Genomic DNA, 17738 nt, shown 5'->3' on the forward strand with positions numbered 1-17738 from the left:
CACTATAAATGTGAACTAGTTCCTGATTGGAAACAGAGTGGAGAGACTGATTAGGAAAGAACCAAAAGACCCAAAACATTCCACAGTTTATGACGGCCAAGAGAAATTCAATCCATCCCTCATCTGAGGAGAATGAGGGGAGTGAGTGGGGGGGGGGGGGGTGCTTGATCCCGTTCCAAACATTCACTTTGATATTTTTCTGCCACTTAAGATCACTGAGCAAACACATGGAACTGATTACACGTCCAATTCAGTCCCATTATCTCACCTCTCAAATTCTTCTGAGGTAAGAAGAGGAACATTTTAAGTCCTTTTTTTATGTACCTAACCTCCCAAACCCTCATCCCTTCTCTTGCCTTTTCAAACGTGATTACAGCCTGTGGATACTGGTATGTTTTTGATGTGGAACACTTCCTGCCACTAAGTTGGTGCAAACCATGGAGCCTCAGTGATGAGATGCCTATGTGGAGAATGAGATTTAGTTAACCAGATCTGAGTCTAACTAGACTTACCTTTAAATGGTACTCAAAGGTAATTGCTGCAGGGTTCACCAAACCATGCTGCCACGGCTAGCCTTATGTTTCTGTGTTTCCAAGCTGTGGTTGTAAGTCCAGTTGTCTTTCATTAAAACATTAACATAGAGCAAGAACTGAAATTCAGTACTTAATACTCAGATTTGAAGTTTCTATCTGTGATTCACTGTGGCATTACAGGATAGCTTCCAGAAACTGACACCTTGTCTGCTTAGAAAGTTCAGTCCCTTTACAGTGCCAAAACAAGACACTGCTTCCTCTTGTTGTTGGTAACCCAATATCATTGCCTAATAAGCAGAACAATTAAAAAAAATCATATGACCTTGTTTTTTGCTTTGGAAAAAAACATTAGGAATTTCTTTTCTGTTTACCTGAATTACACATTCTATTTCGTCATTGCCAACACAGTGCTTAACCACCACTCTGGGGGCGAGAGATGTAATAGTTACTCATGCACTGCGTGGTGAAGAGAAAGATAAATGAAGCCAAGCTACTCTTCCGTACAGCTAACATACCTGTCCATGCCCAACCCCTCTTGATTTGTCATTCCCTGATGACATTTATAAATGTCTCTACGTTCTTTCTCTTTCTAGTTGAGAACTTGAAAGATTGGCTAAGCCGTTTTAGAGCACACCGGACATGATTGAATGTGTATCACTTTTCACATGAAATGAAGCGGGGCCTCAACTGTGTGCTATGTCAGTGCAGCCTCAGGGGTTTGTTTGATCAGTTTTGCTTCATGTCATGTATGACTCTTCTCTCTGAAAAAAGAACACTCTTTCTTCTCCCCTGCTTTTTCCCCATCTACTCCCCTACTATCCTTTCTTCCCATATGACCTCTTCATTTCAACCTCTTCATTTCTTCATTTCCTCTCATGTGTAAGTTAACTTAGTTGTGAACCCAGCCTTTATGGTGTTCACTCCAAAAAAACCAGTTTTAATTCACACTAGGCCTCACCAATGTCTTCCTAAATGTTTTCTTAAATTTGCTCTTGAAAAAGGTCCTAAGAAAAGGTCTACGTAAGATTCGTTTCATGTTCTTAAACTACAGAATTGTTCGCGCCTTTGCAATCCCATTGTCATCGTAAATTGAAAGCACGTGCCAGTTGCTCCAAATTAGCATAGGTAAACGCCCGCCAATCTCCATAAAAGGGCATGAGACTGCAGGGCCGTGTGCATGCACAGAAATCTATGGAAGCCCATTTTGGCCAAAAAATTCCCCAAAATTCCGACTTTATCTCTCGCAATTCCGACTTTATCTCTCACAATTCTGACTTTATTTCTCGTTATTACGAGGTGGGGTTTTTTTTATGTTTTTTTTTTTTTTTCGAAACAGCCATCAAGTAGCTTGAACCATCACTTCTGCTCCTGCTTTAATGATTTAATGCAACGTGCATAGAGTAGCAGACAGGAGCAAAGGCTACAATGGCTGTGTCTGTTCTGTCCAGGTATTTTAATATTTATCCATTTGTAAAAGTAAAACTGACTGATTTTCACATACCTGCTTTACAACCTGTCTGGTTTCAGATGAGACCCATAAGTAGTGTAAGTAAAACTACTACTCACTCATCACAGTCTCCATCAGCTGTTATATTCTCATATTGCTCTTTTTGTTCGCTGTACAAAAGTATGAATAAATATGCACTACATTCTGGAGTGGTACATAAAGTGTTAGTGTGGTGTTTATTTATTTTAAAAGACCATAACGCTTAATGGATATTAATGCATCTTAATTATTCTAAACAAATTATAAATGATACAATAATATTTTTAATTTAAATCCTATAATACTATACAACTGCAGAATTGAAGAAAATGCAATAAACGATTATTTTGCACAAACATGTCAGCACTCAAATGTGTGTAAGGGTGCTCTTGAGTGTGTGTAGATTCTGTTCTTACCGAAGAACAAATCCCAAATAAGAAAACATTGGTGAATGTCAGAACAATGCGTAAGTGGGTTTTAAGAGCAAGTTTCTTCTCAAGAAACGCTTGGTGAATGAGGCCGATTGCACGTATGTCCTGACTTTCTGATTGGCCTGGTCTTTCATTTTATCTGCTAACTTTAAAGTAGCAAACCCATCAATCACAAGATGCCTAGTGCCAGTTTCTGTAAGGCATGAACTGCACTTCATTCATCTGCTAATTACACTCATCAGCTCTCGGAATTAGCAAAGAAGCCATCACGTCATACTTGAACTACTTGATTGATTCTTACTTTTGTTGTGTCTGAAAAGGGATTTTTATTCGTGAGTTATCATCTTATTGTTCTTTTCACTGCCTTGTTTGTTGACTTTGAATTGAGCTGATAAGGCATTTAACGAATCCATTTATCTTCATCATTCAGGTAATGATCATTAAAACGACTACCTACTCAAATGTAATCTGACTGAACCCCCTCATTAACTCTGGCCCAGAGTAAATATACAGCACCCTCCAGCTTAAGCTTCAGCATAACTGTCTCACAAACACAGTTTTAACCAATGAACGCTGGGAAGGTCCCCTCATGTTAAGTTTACTATCCTCTGAGCATCTCCAGATGAGATTGATTAGACTGAGATATCTAAAAATTAACAGTGTAATGAAAGTTATCTGAATGGGCTGTAATTTACTGTAATGTACTGTAATGTGGATAATCTCTTGTGAGAGTGGACTATTATAAGTCATTTACAGTGCTCTTCATCAGACTTGCTGTGAAAGTGCTAACCTGTGAATAAGTTTTAAGTAGACCAAAGGGTCTTACTGAGCCATGCCTTAACATATAATGTGAGTCCAATCTTGCCTTTCTGCATGTGCATGTACAGGAATCTGTTTGTATTAAAATACAAATCTGTGTCCTTTGCTGTAAAACAAACTGCACTTTGGTCTATTGCTAGGCCAGTTCCTTTAGGAAGAGAACCAAGCTGAGGAGCTGAGCTCTGACGACATTGACCCTGCTGGTCTTTAATGATCAGCCCTACACTGGGAAAACCCCTATCATTTTTCACGCTTCTGTCCCCTCCTCCGTATGTCACACTTCTCACGTGCAGCTGCCTCCCTCTTATTACCACACACACACTCTTACACACTCAAGTACCTCCCTCTTACCACACACACACTCTTACACACTTGGGTGCAAGCATTTCCAGGAGCAGTGCAGCTCTTCCTGTCACTAATGGACCTCCATGGTAGCCATTGTACCTGACAGTGTAGGCTGTTATAGGACAGCTTTCTGCAGATACAGAATGAACCACCTGGCTGGTCACTTCAGACATGTGGAGACTGATGAAGATGGCAGAAATATAGTAATTTGCTTTCCTGCCTTTTACTCATCATGCCCCCCCCCCCCCCCCCCCCCCCCCGCTTTGCAAAAAAGAAAGTTTGTAATGTAGGTGTGTTTGCTTTATGATGCGAGGAATATGTGTGTCTTACTGGAATTGGTTTAGTATATGATCATGCTTCTATGCTTATCTATCTATATGTGAGTGTGTAACACAATAAGAATGACTGATCGTTTCATTTGACTATTAGAGATAAGCGTACTGTGTACTTTTAGAGCTCGTGTGTAAAAGTAACTACCTTTAAGTGTGTGTATTAGATTGTGACCGGCTTTATTTCCGTTTCTTTGATCCACAGAAACGGAAGCGCAGAGATAAGGACGAAGATGCTGTCAGCCTGTGCAGCTTTGACTTCAAGGTGAGTGAACTGAGGGTGAACAGACTGACCTGGGACCAGTGTTAGACTAGTGTCAGCCTGTGAAGCTTTGACTTCAAGGTGAGTGAACTGAGGGTGAACAGACTGACCTGGGACCAGTGTTAGACTAGTGTCAGCCTATGAAGCTTTGACTTCAAGGTGAGTGAATTAAGGGTAAGCAGACTGACCTGGGACCAGTGTTAGACTAGTGTCAGCCTGTGAAGCTTTGACTTCAAGGTGAGTGAATTAAGGGTAAGCAGACTGACCTGGGAGCGGTGTTAGACTAGTGTCAGCCTGTTTATCAGAGTGACGGCCACAGAGACAGCAGTGCCCAGCCACCTCTGTGTACCTAAGCAACATCACTGACTTCAGCAGACCTTACAGTCCTCAGAGACCAAAGGCATTTGTTCTTATTAACAAACACAGAAGCAAAGAAAAAACAAGAATAAACACACTGTGGAGGGTTTTTTTGTTTGTTTGTTTCTTTTTTTTTTTTTTTTTTTTTTTTTTTTCACTTGAATAATCAAGATCAGTGGTTATAACCTCTGTTTTTGGGAATGTTATCTCCAAACTTTCCATGACTAATCTAAATTTTCATCTACCAAATTGTATGCCCTCTACATGAAGTCATTATCCTTGTTTTGGAAACTTAAGGAAAAAAAAAAAAAAAAAAAAAGGGACATGAATTGGGAAAGCTGATGTAGGATATGAAGAACTGTTGTGTGAAACAGCCGTCACTGAAACCACAGAGCTTCACTTACGCCAGCACCCCAGCGTAGGACAATCACTTCATCAGTAGTCCTCCTTAGCAACATGTTGTGTTATGCTGTGTAACACTGAACACACCTAAGTTCTCAATGCTCCGCAAAGGCAGCAAGAGAGAACACTTCCAAAACGGAGCACTTCAGCAGTAATGACAGTTAGGATAGAAACCTCCCCATGTGTGGAGATATCAGACCCCATTATGCCCTGACACTTCAGTGGGCACATTAAGGACACTTGTCTTTATATTTGATTTTGTTTCTAGTCTTATCTGTAATTGTTTTAATTCAGTGGAGTATGGCTTAGAGTGTTTGATGGTGGTCATTTAGGACTGAAACCAATTGCTCCATGTGGAATATCTCCTCACATGAATTTAGTCCTACTCTATTTTTACAGCCCGGTTTAAAAATACCCACAGATCGCAAGAGCAAGGCTTTGATTTGAATCATTTGTTTAGGCATCACAGTCATAGTTCCTGGTTAAAAACTGTAACTCCAAGCACAGTCTGACATACTAAGTCCGCATATAATCTCTTGCTTTATCTGTTGTTTATACCGGCCTTTTCCAACAAACCTGTCTCACCAGTTTATCTTAAGGACTTCCCATAGCCTTTTTCCAATGTCATAAACTACCCCTGTGAATGCCCCCTTCAGGTGTACTGATAGGCCTAACTGAGGATAGGGGGGTATATGGGAACCCCCACCCCCCCCGTCCATTAGATGATTGAGAAGATGTCCACCTGCTTCAGTGCACACCAAACTGAACTCAATTGTGTCAGTTTACGAGCCTCACTCTGGTGTTTATCATCAGAATGACAAATTGAACCACTTTCTGTTTACATTTTCATTTGGTTCTTTTATCTACTGCGTCTGCTCACTGTCCCCCTGTGTGGGAATGTGAGTGTTTCTGTGTGTTGGCGGACGGCTGTCTACTCCCCTGTCTGTGTGTATGAGCGTCTGATGGGTGAGTAGTATGTGTGGATATTGGTTACCTGCTGTGTTTATTAGCAACCAGGACTGTTGAAGGTGTGTTCTCTTTGTCGAAGGCATTTGAATAAACTATTGAGCAATAAAAAGAAATGTAAAAGGCATCCCAACTTCAGCTCTGCTGCTTTATACCTGATGGCATTCTCTGGTTTTGCCAGTGCAGCAGAATAAAGTAGCCATGAAAATCATTATAAATTAATTAATGAAATGTTTTTCACTTCTCAGAATGAGTCTAGTTTGGCTGATCCCATTTTAGAAGAAGAAGAAATAATTATAATCATCATAAGGATGATGATAATGGTGTTGTAGTCTGTGAGTCTGAGGCAGATTTTCTTCACATCAGTCATGTTCACTGGTTATCCCCTCTGACAGTTTTCTCCGATCAAAGGACACTGTCACAGAAATACTGTAACATGACACGTGTCACTGGAGTGTTTTGTATCATGGCTAATCATCCACACATACACAGTCACCTGGTCAACTTCCGTAGGAGTGAGAGTAACATTTGTTATTTATTGGCAAATGTAATTTACTGTTATTGTTTAACTACACACATCCGCTTCTCTGACCCCAACCACCACCCCCACCCCCACCCCCAAAATGCACACACCTGCACTCCCCAGCATACCGACCGTGAAGAGGCAAAGTGCTCTTTTTCAAATCTAGCAGTAGAGGCTCCATTTAACAGCAAACATTTCAGAAAAGTAGGAGAGTAGTGTTGGAGTTGTCTCTATGTCTGTGACCAGCCATATTGTTAGACCTAAGTGTTAACTGGAAGCCCAAGCCTAGTGGGAGTTATAAGAATAAGACGGGCAATTTCAGAGTGAGATAACAGGAAAGCAAAAGAGAGAGAAGATATTTTTCAGCCACCTCCTGTCTACTCAAGGGTGTGTCATTGCATATCAGCTAGTACACCAACATCCTGTATGAGAATACTTCAGGAACCACTGGTAAAATGAAAATGAGAACACTGGTAAAAGACAGTAAGAGGAACATGTTTGAGAGTATGAGGTGATCATGAGCAAGGAAGCAAGAAAGGCAAGCAGATGTAGTGAAGAAGAGACAGAGAAGTGATTGGAGATAAAGACAGGAGTTTTGAAGAGAGAAAGAGAGACTCAGTTTTTTTGACTTGCCCTTCACTCTGCCCTAAAGGTCCAGACCCACACTCATACACTTTTTGTCCCAGCTTGTCTGCTCACCTGAGACATCAGCAACCATGAGTCCACAACTGTGTAGGAGTTACAACCACACGGTTTGTTTAACTCACAGTCACTGTTTAGTGTGATTAGTTCATATGATTCATATCAGCTCCTCAGTTACATTAATGAAGTGTTGAGTTTAACCAAAGAAAGCTCAGAGGACCACCCACTATCCCACTGCTCCGTTAAACAAAACCAAAAAAAAAACACTGTTGTCTTCCATTCCCATCATCTCGTTTCTCCTATGACCTGAGAGAGAGAAAGAGTCTTAACTCTAATATTAAGCTATGATCTAGCAGGACTGCAGTACCACTCTTGCCACAAGGGGGTGATTTTTGTTATGATTGCTCACACAGTCTCTGCATTGCAAATCTGCTGGTTTAATGTCTTTCCCACATTTTGAGTGAGGTGCTCTCAGCTCCATTACTGCGCAAAGAACGTTCAGTGCCGTTCTGAAGCAGGAGCCCTCAGTGTCCTGGCAGGTCAGACACAGACCTGTGGAGAGGACTACGGTGACTCAGCTGTGCGTGCGTTAACACCTCAGGGCATCATATTTTTCACTCAGCTCCCTAACTCCATCTGTCATGGTTGTGTTGTTTAGCAAAAGAGAGGTGTGCAGGTTTGGCCATGTTCCTTCACAACAGGGTCACACCCGTTGTTAAAACACTGAGGAGTGGTACTGTTTTGTCTCCCCGTGGCATGAGTAATGCCATACATCTCCCTCTGGCAGCTGTAAGACACCCACACGTCGGTTGTGAATTCACTGTCAGCGACACAGTGGTTTGTTCTTTTTTTTGTTTTTTATGTGTGTACCACAGCAGGCTGATTTCGGGTCCGTCTAAAATCAAAACGCAAGTGAAAGGTGCATGTCCTGTTCCTGCTGTCGGGCTCCTGTGGTGGAGCAGTTGTGTTCCAACACTCGTACACAGTGTTGCATATGTCCCTTTTCACACTTAAGTATTTACTCAGGAGGGTAGCCTTTGGGCCATAGGGTTGTTCTCCATATGCTCAGCATATACTCTGGCCCAGTGTACACCGTTTTATACCTAAGACACACACACACACCCCCTGTGTCCTTTTTTACATCTCACACTGAGCAGTGATTACTATTGATACCTGGTCTATCAGAATGCGTCAATAAAACCAATATGGTCATTTTTAGATTTTTGAGTATGTTGTTTGCTGTTGCATGGATGTGACCCAGTGAGCTCTGTGTGGAGTTTTGTGTAAAGAAAACTGGAATGAAGAGGCAACTATTGTTACGCGAGTTCTGTCGTTGGTGTGGCGTGTTTCAGTTTCTCTCTCTCTCTTTTTTTTTTTTTTTTTTGTTTGTGAAACTTTTTGTTTATATAGACGCTTCCCCTCACCCCAACACATGTATACACACACACACACACACACACTACATCTCCCCCAATATACAGGTTACAGGGCAGACAAGCTGAGTGTGTGAAGAGGGGGTCTCTCAGTTCTCTGATTGATATTGTAATTGATCGTCCCCCTCTTGCTGATCAGAGAGTGATAACGACTCAGAACAATCAGGCCTGTACCTTACACCTCCCACCAAAACCAATCCACATTTACACAGAGAATCCACTGAGGGAGTCGGACTTTCACTGCAGAGTGATGTATAGCTCTGTGCTCTCTGAGGAGTCAAGAGAAAAATGACACTGTTTTTGTAGAAATGGCAAGTAAACATTCTCATCAAGGAAGAGAGAATTTGATACACAGCAGTGAGATGTTGAATGCCATTTCACATGTTTAATGGCTCCCTACAACTCTTACCTATTTATTAAAAGTATTTTGTAGTTGGTTACCTCTAGGTTTCAAGTGTTACATGAAAGTGTTGGGTTTTTTCCTCTTGACCTTAGGTATCATCATCAGTCTAAACATTTCTGTGTTATACCACGCTCATGAAGTGTCACTTCTCACTAAATGTTTTCTTTGTGTGTAAAATATCAACAGAAAGATCTTGGTTGCTTGACTTCTCAGACACATTTCTATCCCTGGTTCCACTTAGGGCTGAGTTAGCTCTACCTCTCTCCACACTCCCACACTCAATCTCCCTTTAAGTGGGTGGGGTTTGTGAGCCGATCCCTCACTCCCAGTATATTAGCCCTCCCTCACTCCCTTTCAGACAGAGCAAAGTCAAAGATTGTTTGAGCGCACTGTGTGTAAGAGCGTTAGAACTCCGCTGAGGCGGACGAAGAAGACTTGAGGGGACACATTTTTGTTATTGTTCCCCCTTTTACAGCTGCCTGTATTTATTTTTGCTTTTTTGTTACCTTCTGTGGAATATCATTACCTATTGGGAATAACAGAAAACAACCAGTGGATTTTACTCAAAGAAATGGTGGCTTACGATGAACTGGGCAGTCTGGTGCCTATCAAACGGACTCTGCAAGTGATAGACTGCCAGAACCAGACCAACAAAGAGCTAGAGGTGAGGCCCAGAGCTAGACGTGCTGTTTGTCCAGTCATTTTCTCTCTATAGGGGGATGAATGTTTACTTGAAACCTACCTTCCTTAATCAGATGACTAGACCAGGTGATTCTGAACTTTGCCCTCTTCTTATCTTCCCTAAGCAGTGTCCTTAGAACAAATGTTATCAACAAGTATAGGTGTGTGTGTGTGTGTGTGTGTGTGTGTGTGTGTGTGTGTTGGCAGGGTGTGTAGCTGTGAGGTCATGCATGCGTTTGAGCACGCAGTATCTGGTAGAGGCCCTTTACCTGGACTTCTCTGGGATTAAGCCTATAACTTGGCTGTTTGCTCTGACTGTTTTCAGTCAGTCTGTTAGAGACACTGTACTGAATGAATGTGTCTGAACAGGTGGTTTGAATTTTGCCCCTGCTGCTTTACTCCAGACCTGATGAGCAGGTTCAGGTGGACACAATAGCCCTTTGGGTGTCTAAAGGTGTGAGTACACTGCAGAGTGAGAGCATTCCAGGAGCTGCAAAGCCATTAAACATTTAGTAGCCCTCAGCCCAGGTGTGCGTCTAACAGACCACTGGAGAGAGAGCGCAAAAGGCGTAAAAAGAAAGGCATACACATTGTTAAGGCTTCTTTTCCCTCTCAATATATATATATATATATATATGTATAACTTTTTTTTTTCTGCGGCCATATTGGATCTGTCATTCTGAATGTGGTTTGAATTGTCGGGAAAACCAAAGAGAGAAGTTGTGAGGGGTTCATGAATGAGTGTGAGGATGTGGTGATGGGCCAGTTCCTTTACAAATTTTTAGTCACTTCTGTGTCACAATCTTTCTTTTTCTGTTCCTCTTTGAGCTGCATCAAAGCCTGTTACTTAGAAGTGGCCTCAGCATTTTTGTCTACTTCTTGAATAAATAGTTTGGAGGTTTGTGTGTGACGCTTAGGTAAGGAACAGCTCTTATCTGGTTAGCCTCTAATCAGTGGTCTGTTACCAGGGCCTGAGTGAGTAACTGAGAACGCATAGACACAGGCGCAAATCACACACACTCATATAAGTGATGCAAAGAGAAGGGCAATATGAGGATTACTTTTAGAGTCTACGGAGTGGTGAAATAAAAGAGTGCAATTTGTAGCCGTTATCTTGGATCCAAATGGGTGGGTGTTCCTGCCTTTGTGCTTAAAAAAAACCCAAACTCTCCTGGGAGCTCCTTCTCAGTCAGCAGGACCAGAAATGGCTACTCCTACCAGTCTATCTGTCTGCCTACTTGTTTCTCTTTCCACAAGATAATATGCACTTGGGGGAGAGGGGGGGAAAAAAAGTTAAAAGTTTATTATTGCAGGCTGCCCCAAATGGCAGGAAAAGCGCCACAAGGCAGCACCCTATTTCCAGAGTTTATTAAACACAGACAATTACATATGAGGTGACGTTTTTCAGTGATTTACCCAATATAAGCTAATTGAGACTATTCATCCAAGATCTCGAACATTATAGTTTAAAGCCTAGAAATGAAAGATTAAGTGTTTCCTTAGTGGTGATACTTTTGACCCTTTTTTTTGCCAGTAGTTTTTTAGATGTGGTTGCAGTATTTGTATGGCTGTCTCAAGATGGCACTAGCTAGTTCAGTCAAGTCGGTCGATTACAGACTGTTCCAGTCTAGGTCTGTCTGGTGGCTGCAGGCTGACGTGTGCAGTTGGACCGCAGTAACTGCTCCTACGAAGTTAGCCAGAGGGTCTGCTCTGCAGCTGTCTCCACTGAACTCAGCGTGAATGGCGAGTCTGTTCACTGCTATGCGCCAAGACGAAAACACACAGCCCTGTAATAACCTCCATATTGTTTGATGTGTTCTGAATGGAGCAGCAGTGTAATCATTTGTCTGTGCTCTCCTTTTAAGACTCAAAAACATTAGCCACAATTTAAAGGCTAGTGATTATGGCATAAATATCTGTTGTGTTTAGCGCTGTGAAATCACATCTGCTCTGATAGTGGTGGATTGTTGATGTTGGCTGAACTCCCACTCATTTGGGTTTTGAATTGAATGCCACCTCCCTATTTCCTTTACATAGTGCTTCAGGTGCAATGTTCACTCTCACGCAAGGGTTACAGGGCCTGCCCTGACAGGTACCCATAAACACCTCTCTGAAAAGTGAGGGAAAGAACAAAGAGCAGAGGGGGGGGGGGGTCATGGAGAACTCCCTGTCTTTTCTCCAGACCAGCCTTCTCTTAGGTGGTCTATAGTCTCCCTGACCACTCAAACAGTTCCCCCTGAGACTGAATTAAAAAAAGTAAACAGCAGTTGTTTTACCCAGTTAGGAGGCTAAATCACCTTTTCTGATTAGTGGGTGTTTTTGCTTTAGTCAGGCCATGACTGTGTGTGTGTGTGTGTGTGTGTTTGTCTCTACATGGGACAGCTGCAAACAGGATCTTGTGCATTCTAGGCATGCCTTCAGACCACCTGATCTCTAAAGCGGCAGTGAGAGAGGAGTTTTGTGCATTTGGAAGGGTAAACCTTCACATGATGGGCCAAACAGCTGTTCCAATAAGCAGCCCTTACTTCTGAATGGATGTTTGTGGCCCAGGAAACGCCAGCCAGTCTGACCCCAAATACACCAGCCCCCCAACCTCTCCCTCCTCTGTGCAGGCCCCATGCAGTGCAAGGCCAGAGAGAAACTAGGGAAATGAAGTCCTGTGACAAACCATACACAGATCATACAAGCAGTTTCAGGCAAAAACCACTGCTCTTTTCTTTCTCTCTCTCTCTCTTATTGCAGCTGACTTACTAAACAGCAGTTTAATTGCTTCTTCCCTCTCTTTGTCTACAGGAACCCAGTACTAAGCGTGTGCGGCCGCTGGGCAGAGTGACCTCGCTGGCGAACCTCATCTCTCCCGTGAAGAATGGGGCCGTCCGTCGCTTCGGCCAGACCATCCAGGTGAGGCTCCGAATCACTACCCCATTTTTCCTGTGTCCTAAACGTTCGGCGGGCGCAGGGAAGCAAAACTGAGAATGGTTGCCTTCTGTTATGCCTAACTTGTTGCCTTTCTCCCGTCTATAGTCCATCTCCTTTCGGGGTGATGGCAGGTCGCCGGGCGTGCCCCAGAAACCCTGCAGCAAAGCGGCGGTGCCAACTCCCCCTAAACGGAGGAACAGCACACTGTGGTCAGAGACCCTGGATGTCCATCAGAAGGGTACCTTCTCTACCAAGGAGATCAAGAGACAGGAGGTAAGAGCAACATCCAGAGTTTTGAGCCAGATCTTTTAGTCACGCAGGACTCCCCAGATATTCCCAAACCAGACCATTAAATCCAGCCCTAGTCTCTGAGCCAGAAACTGCTGAATCAGACCTTTGTGAGTTGTTAAACCCACAAGGCCTGGAGCTTGGATGCCTTCCTGGTCATTCTCCCTCTCATACTGGCTGTGTTTGTTTCACATGTACTCTTGCATGTCTGCCAGATTATGAGAGGAAAGGAGACCAGCTAGCTTGCATTCTCTTGCCTCCAAGCCAGACGTGCTAAACTAACAGAGACATGCTGGTCTGACGCATGGCCTCTTCCTTTCCTTGATCCACATCCATCTCTAGCAGACATGACAGCAAACTGTGAGAGCCGCAAACATTTCCCACTGCGGAGTTAGTTAGCAGGAGAAGAGAAGCTCACTTTGAATCATCCTCCTGTGACTGAATTTTCTGTTATTTGTCTTTGAATTGTATGGTTAGTTCTGCAAGTAACTGCGTAGTGTAATGTGTTCCAAAAGTTGAAAAAAAAAATCTTCTATTTCTCCCTTCAGGCAATATTTGAGCTGTCTCGTGGAGAACAAGATCTGATCGAGGACCTCCAGCTAGCACGAAAGGTCTGTACTCATTGGAAAAGTACATCTAAAACAAACATCAAACAATAGAATGGTCCTTTTTATAGAATGGCAAGACAGGATGGTGTATTTTTTTTAACAAGGTTCCTCTGTATAGCATAGTATTCTAGAGTAAACTGTGACTAACTGAGGTATTTATTGTTTACAGGCCTATCATGATCCAATGCTGAAACTGTCGATCATGTCTGAGGAAGAGCTGACACATATATTTGGTGATCTGGATGCGTACATCCCACTGCATCAAGGTGAGGATCACAGACTGTCTGGATTTTATTGATGCCTTTTGTCTCTGTGAGTGTAGTACAGCAGATCTAACCCAATCCCCTTTCTCCTCATCTGCAGATCTGTTGGCTGAACTTGCAAAGGCTACCGGCCCCGATGGCACAGTGGGACAGATTGGCCAAATCGTCGTCAATTGGGTGGGTACTACAGCCTCTGACCAGTGTGATGTCAGTCCTATTGTCCTGAACTTGGTGATTTATTGAGAATGAGAGAATCGATTTATTTATTGGTTCTCTTTATTCACTCCCCCTGTAGCTGCCCAGGTTGAATGCCTACAGGGCTTACTGCAGTAACCAACTGGCAGCCAAGGCCCTGCTGGACCAGAAGAAACAAGACCCACGTGTGCAGGACTTCCTGCAACGGTGCCTTGAGTCGCCTTTCAGCCGCAAGCTGGACCTGTGGAGCTTCCTGGACATCCCCCGCTCACGCTTGGTCAAATACCCACTGCTCCTGAAGGAGATCCTCAGACACACTCCTCCAGAGCACCCCGACACAGCCAGTCTGGAGCAAGCGGTAAGGAGACAAGCATGCACAAACACAGCCACACTCGCACTTAAAACCTGGCCATAGACCTGGAACCCCATGATGGGTTTTTGTGATTGTTGGTTTGGTCTATAATCAGTGTTGTTTTTTTTGTCTCCAGATCAGCATCATCCAGGGTGTGCTGTCAGACATTAACATGAAGAAGGGAGAGTCTGAGTGTCAGTATTACATTGATAAGCTGGAGTATCTGGACGACAGACAGAAAGATCCACGCATTGAGCAGTCCAAGACCCTGCTCTGCCACGGCGAACTTCGCAACAAGAGTGGAACAGTGAGTATCTCTCAAATACACACAGTCACACTATCCTGAGCACAGATATGCCAGCTGAGATCTTTCAAAACAGGGACTTTGTTTCAGATAAGGGACTTTGGAAGAATTTGAATGTAGCTTTTTTTAGAGCGCATGACACAACGGCTAAAGAATTTTAGGGATAACAGTCTCTGCTATGCTGAGAGAATGTTATGGTCTGAATGTCGTGAAAGAATTGTAATGATTAAACAGAATAATCAATGACTAATGACAACATTTTTTTTCGCTCTTTATTTCCTCCCCCCTCCTCTTTTCTTAGAAACTGCATGTGTTCCTGTTTACCGAAGTGTTGGTTCTGACACGGCCAGTCACACGTAACGATCGCCAGTGTTTTCAGGTGTACCGCCAGCCAATCCCAGTGCAGGACCTCATCCTAGATGACCTGCAGGACGGAGACGTGCGAATGGGCGGTTCCTTTAGAGGAGCTTTCACCAACGCAGATAAAGGTGAGCCTCGACTTCTAAAACTCCATGCAAAACGCTCAGTGCCAATTCTTAATTGTGTTGCTGCCATCTGTATTTAGAAGTTTTCATTTATCATGATCTGTCTCTCTCTTGTCTTGCAGCAAAGAACATTTTCCGCGTGCGTTTCCAGGACCCAGCTCAGGGTCAGTCCCACACGCTGCAGGTGAATGACATTTTCCACAAGCAGCAGTGGCTCAACTGCCTGCGCAGTGCCATATCCGTCCAAAGGGGCTCGATGACCCCCGAAAACGAGACTCCAGCAGCGGGCGACTCCCACATGAAACGCCGCTCCTCCACCACTTCTGCTGTCCTCCAGATGGAAGAAACAGACGAAAACTGCCCACAGAACACTACGTCAGTCCCCAACTCACCATGCTCAGGCGAACCCTCCAGCCCCACTCCCTCTGTAACGTCCACCCTCTCCACCTCTTCGTCTTCATCATCATCATCATCATCTTCCTCACCCCGTAAGTCCAAAAAGGACAAACGGTCAATCTGTTCATTGGGCAAGAGGAAGGAAACTATGGTGTAGAGAGGAGAGGATAAAGGACTCTATGAGAACTACTCTATCACAGAGGAGCCCGTGGTGGCGATAACAGGGACAGGGCCAGGTCGTCATGTGGCCCTGGTTGGGACGGACTTGTATTTATGTGTGTCAGAACTACATGTGTTCGAAGCAGTGTTTTCCCTGTTACTGTCCTCAATGGCAGCTATATTACCTTCCTTTTAAATACCCTCCAACTACCCACACCAGAGAGACGCAGTATTGCTGAGGTGCATATGCAGATCTCAGTGGGATGGATTACAAAGATCACATCTCACACACTCTTTGCTTTGTGTGTGAAGAGAGATCATACCCATTGTCTTTTGTTTACTGTTTATTATGGTGTTATTTTATTATATTTTTGTTTTTTTTTTAATTAAAGTTTTGCTTTTTTTAATATTCTCAATCAGAAATTTACTGTAGCTCTTTTATTTTTATTCAAACAGCACTGTGTTTAGATGTTAGTGGAAGAAGGTGAGTGTACAGAGTGTGGAGTAAAAGGGAAGCGAACCCAAGAAAGAAGTGAATCTAAAATGACAATTTAAAATCCATTTTGTAAAAGTCTGATTGATAGTTTTACTGGAAGACAAGTCTTATATCAATACATTCCCTTCAAAGAGATGTGTCAAATTGGCCACCCTCAAACAAATGTCTAGACCTGGCCACATGGCCATAAGACCACATGACTGCATTACTTTCAATCCAAATGCATTTGATGTTCTTTTTCAAAGAACAAATGAAAATACTACTTTAAATAGTCATTGTAATGCTTCAGAAATGAAAAAGATGAACTATGTTTGTTTTATCTTTGTAAAATTTAAACTGAGCCGTTTTTTTTTTGTTTTGTTTTGTTTTTTGTTTTAAAAGCTGACTCCCCCCCTAAATGAGATGGATCAGTTTTCAACGTAACATCTTGCATGGAGCTTTATTTGTGGAGTGCCACCTGCACTGGTGGCTAGAAATGGAACAGCTACATGCTTGTCTCTGAGGGTTGTGTGAGAATGACCGTCACTGTTCACTGAAAGAAAATGTATGTTGTCAGAGGGTTTGAGAAATGTTAGAAAAGATGGAAACCATTGGATTGTTTTGGGCAAGAGTAGATTGACTTTGATGTGAGGCACTTGAAGTTTGTAAGTGTTCATACTTGATTTGAGGTTTTCGGTGCTTTGCACAAAGTATGGAGGTTTGATGTGCTGGCGAGAAGCCAGTGTTTGTGAAATAAGAAAGTTTATGGTATGTTGGCAGAAAAGATGAATTGCTGTGGGATTAAGAAAGTAATAAAGGAAAATATTTTTGAAAATGGATGTAGAAAAGACAAAGTACATAGAAAAGACAAAGAGGACTGCAGTGGCTTGTATGTATATGGTGTAAAAAAAAGAAAAAAGAACCATAATTAAAGAACAATAAAGGTCTGTGTAAGATTTGCATTTCAAAACTGAGTTTGTGTGGTCATTATCCATTTTGTCAGAGTGCTTTTGGCCCTGAGCTGCCTGGTATTAAATAATCGAGCATTTCTCTCAGTCACACTCACTTCACAAAATCTCATATTCAGAGTCCTATATAGACAAAACAAACATTTGTGGATGAATTTATTAGTTTTCGGATCATTTCTGAAAATATTTAGATGATGACCTTTGCTTATGTAAGATGTTTAGTTTTAATAACACTAGAATTCTTGACATTCATGCACAGGGGATTTCTGATATAAAATCTGATATGATTGAAAAGCCTGTTGAAGAACAAGCAACAGCAATCTTTTTGCTTTATGAAAGCTTTGAACACAGTTTTAGAGCTTGATTTCAGATCGACAGGCTTGTGCAGGTGTTTTGTTATTGGGGTGAAGTTCACCTTTAATATGTTTCAGGCTAAAGCCAAGCATGTTCCAGTAATGCACTTTTAAATTATTACTAAAATGATTTTAACAGATGTTTCAGGATGCAGGGAGCGTATTCCTCTGAATGGAAAAGCCCTCTGCATCTTGTCACACAGGTAAAATGGATCCTCTGGACACAGAATATGCTCTTATCCATCAGTAGGTGCAGACTTCAAGAGCTGTATATGTCATTTGTGATTTGGACACTGGAATTCTTACTTATAATTATTCTTTCACTTTGTAGTCCTCATAATGTGCAGTACATGATATACAG

At 42.6% G+C, this 17738-nt stretch overlaps 1 protein-coding gene across 2 annotated transcripts in view; it reads left to right on the plus strand.

Annotated features, from left to right (window-relative positions):
• The window catches only part of net1 (neuroepithelial cell transforming 1), a 26500-nt gene extending 10592 nt beyond the window's left edge, over positions 1 to 15908 (plus strand). The window contains exons 3-12 of one of the 2 annotated variants that reach the window (XM_030771499.1): positions 4149 to 4208; positions 12406 to 12513; positions 12637 to 12804; positions 13368 to 13430; positions 13597 to 13693; positions 13791 to 13867; positions 13986 to 14243; positions 14374 to 14544; positions 14843 to 15029; positions 15149 to 15908. In XM_030771499.1, the coding sequence (XP_030627359.1) occupies positions 4149 to 4208; positions 12406 to 12513; positions 12637 to 12804; positions 13368 to 13430; positions 13597 to 13693; positions 13791 to 13867; positions 13986 to 14243; positions 14374 to 14544; positions 14843 to 15029; positions 15149 to 15579 (1620 nt within the window). In that variant the 3' untranslated portion in view covers positions 15580 to 15908. Of the gene's footprint in view, positions 1 to 4148; positions 4209 to 9325; positions 9596 to 12405; positions 12514 to 12636; positions 12805 to 13367; positions 13431 to 13596; positions 13694 to 13790; positions 13868 to 13985; positions 14244 to 14373; positions 14545 to 14842; positions 15030 to 15148 lie in introns of those variants that run through there. The other variant, XM_030771510.1, reaches the window with a different exon arrangement.
• Positions 15909 to 17738: the final 1830 nt, after the last annotated feature.

Source organism: Chanos chanos, chromosome 1, assembly GCF_902362185.1.
Source record: "Chanos chanos chromosome 1, fChaCha1.1, whole genome shotgun sequence".
Classification (NCBI taxonomy): Eukaryota; Metazoa; Chordata; class Actinopteri; order Gonorynchiformes; family Chanidae; genus Chanos; species Chanos chanos.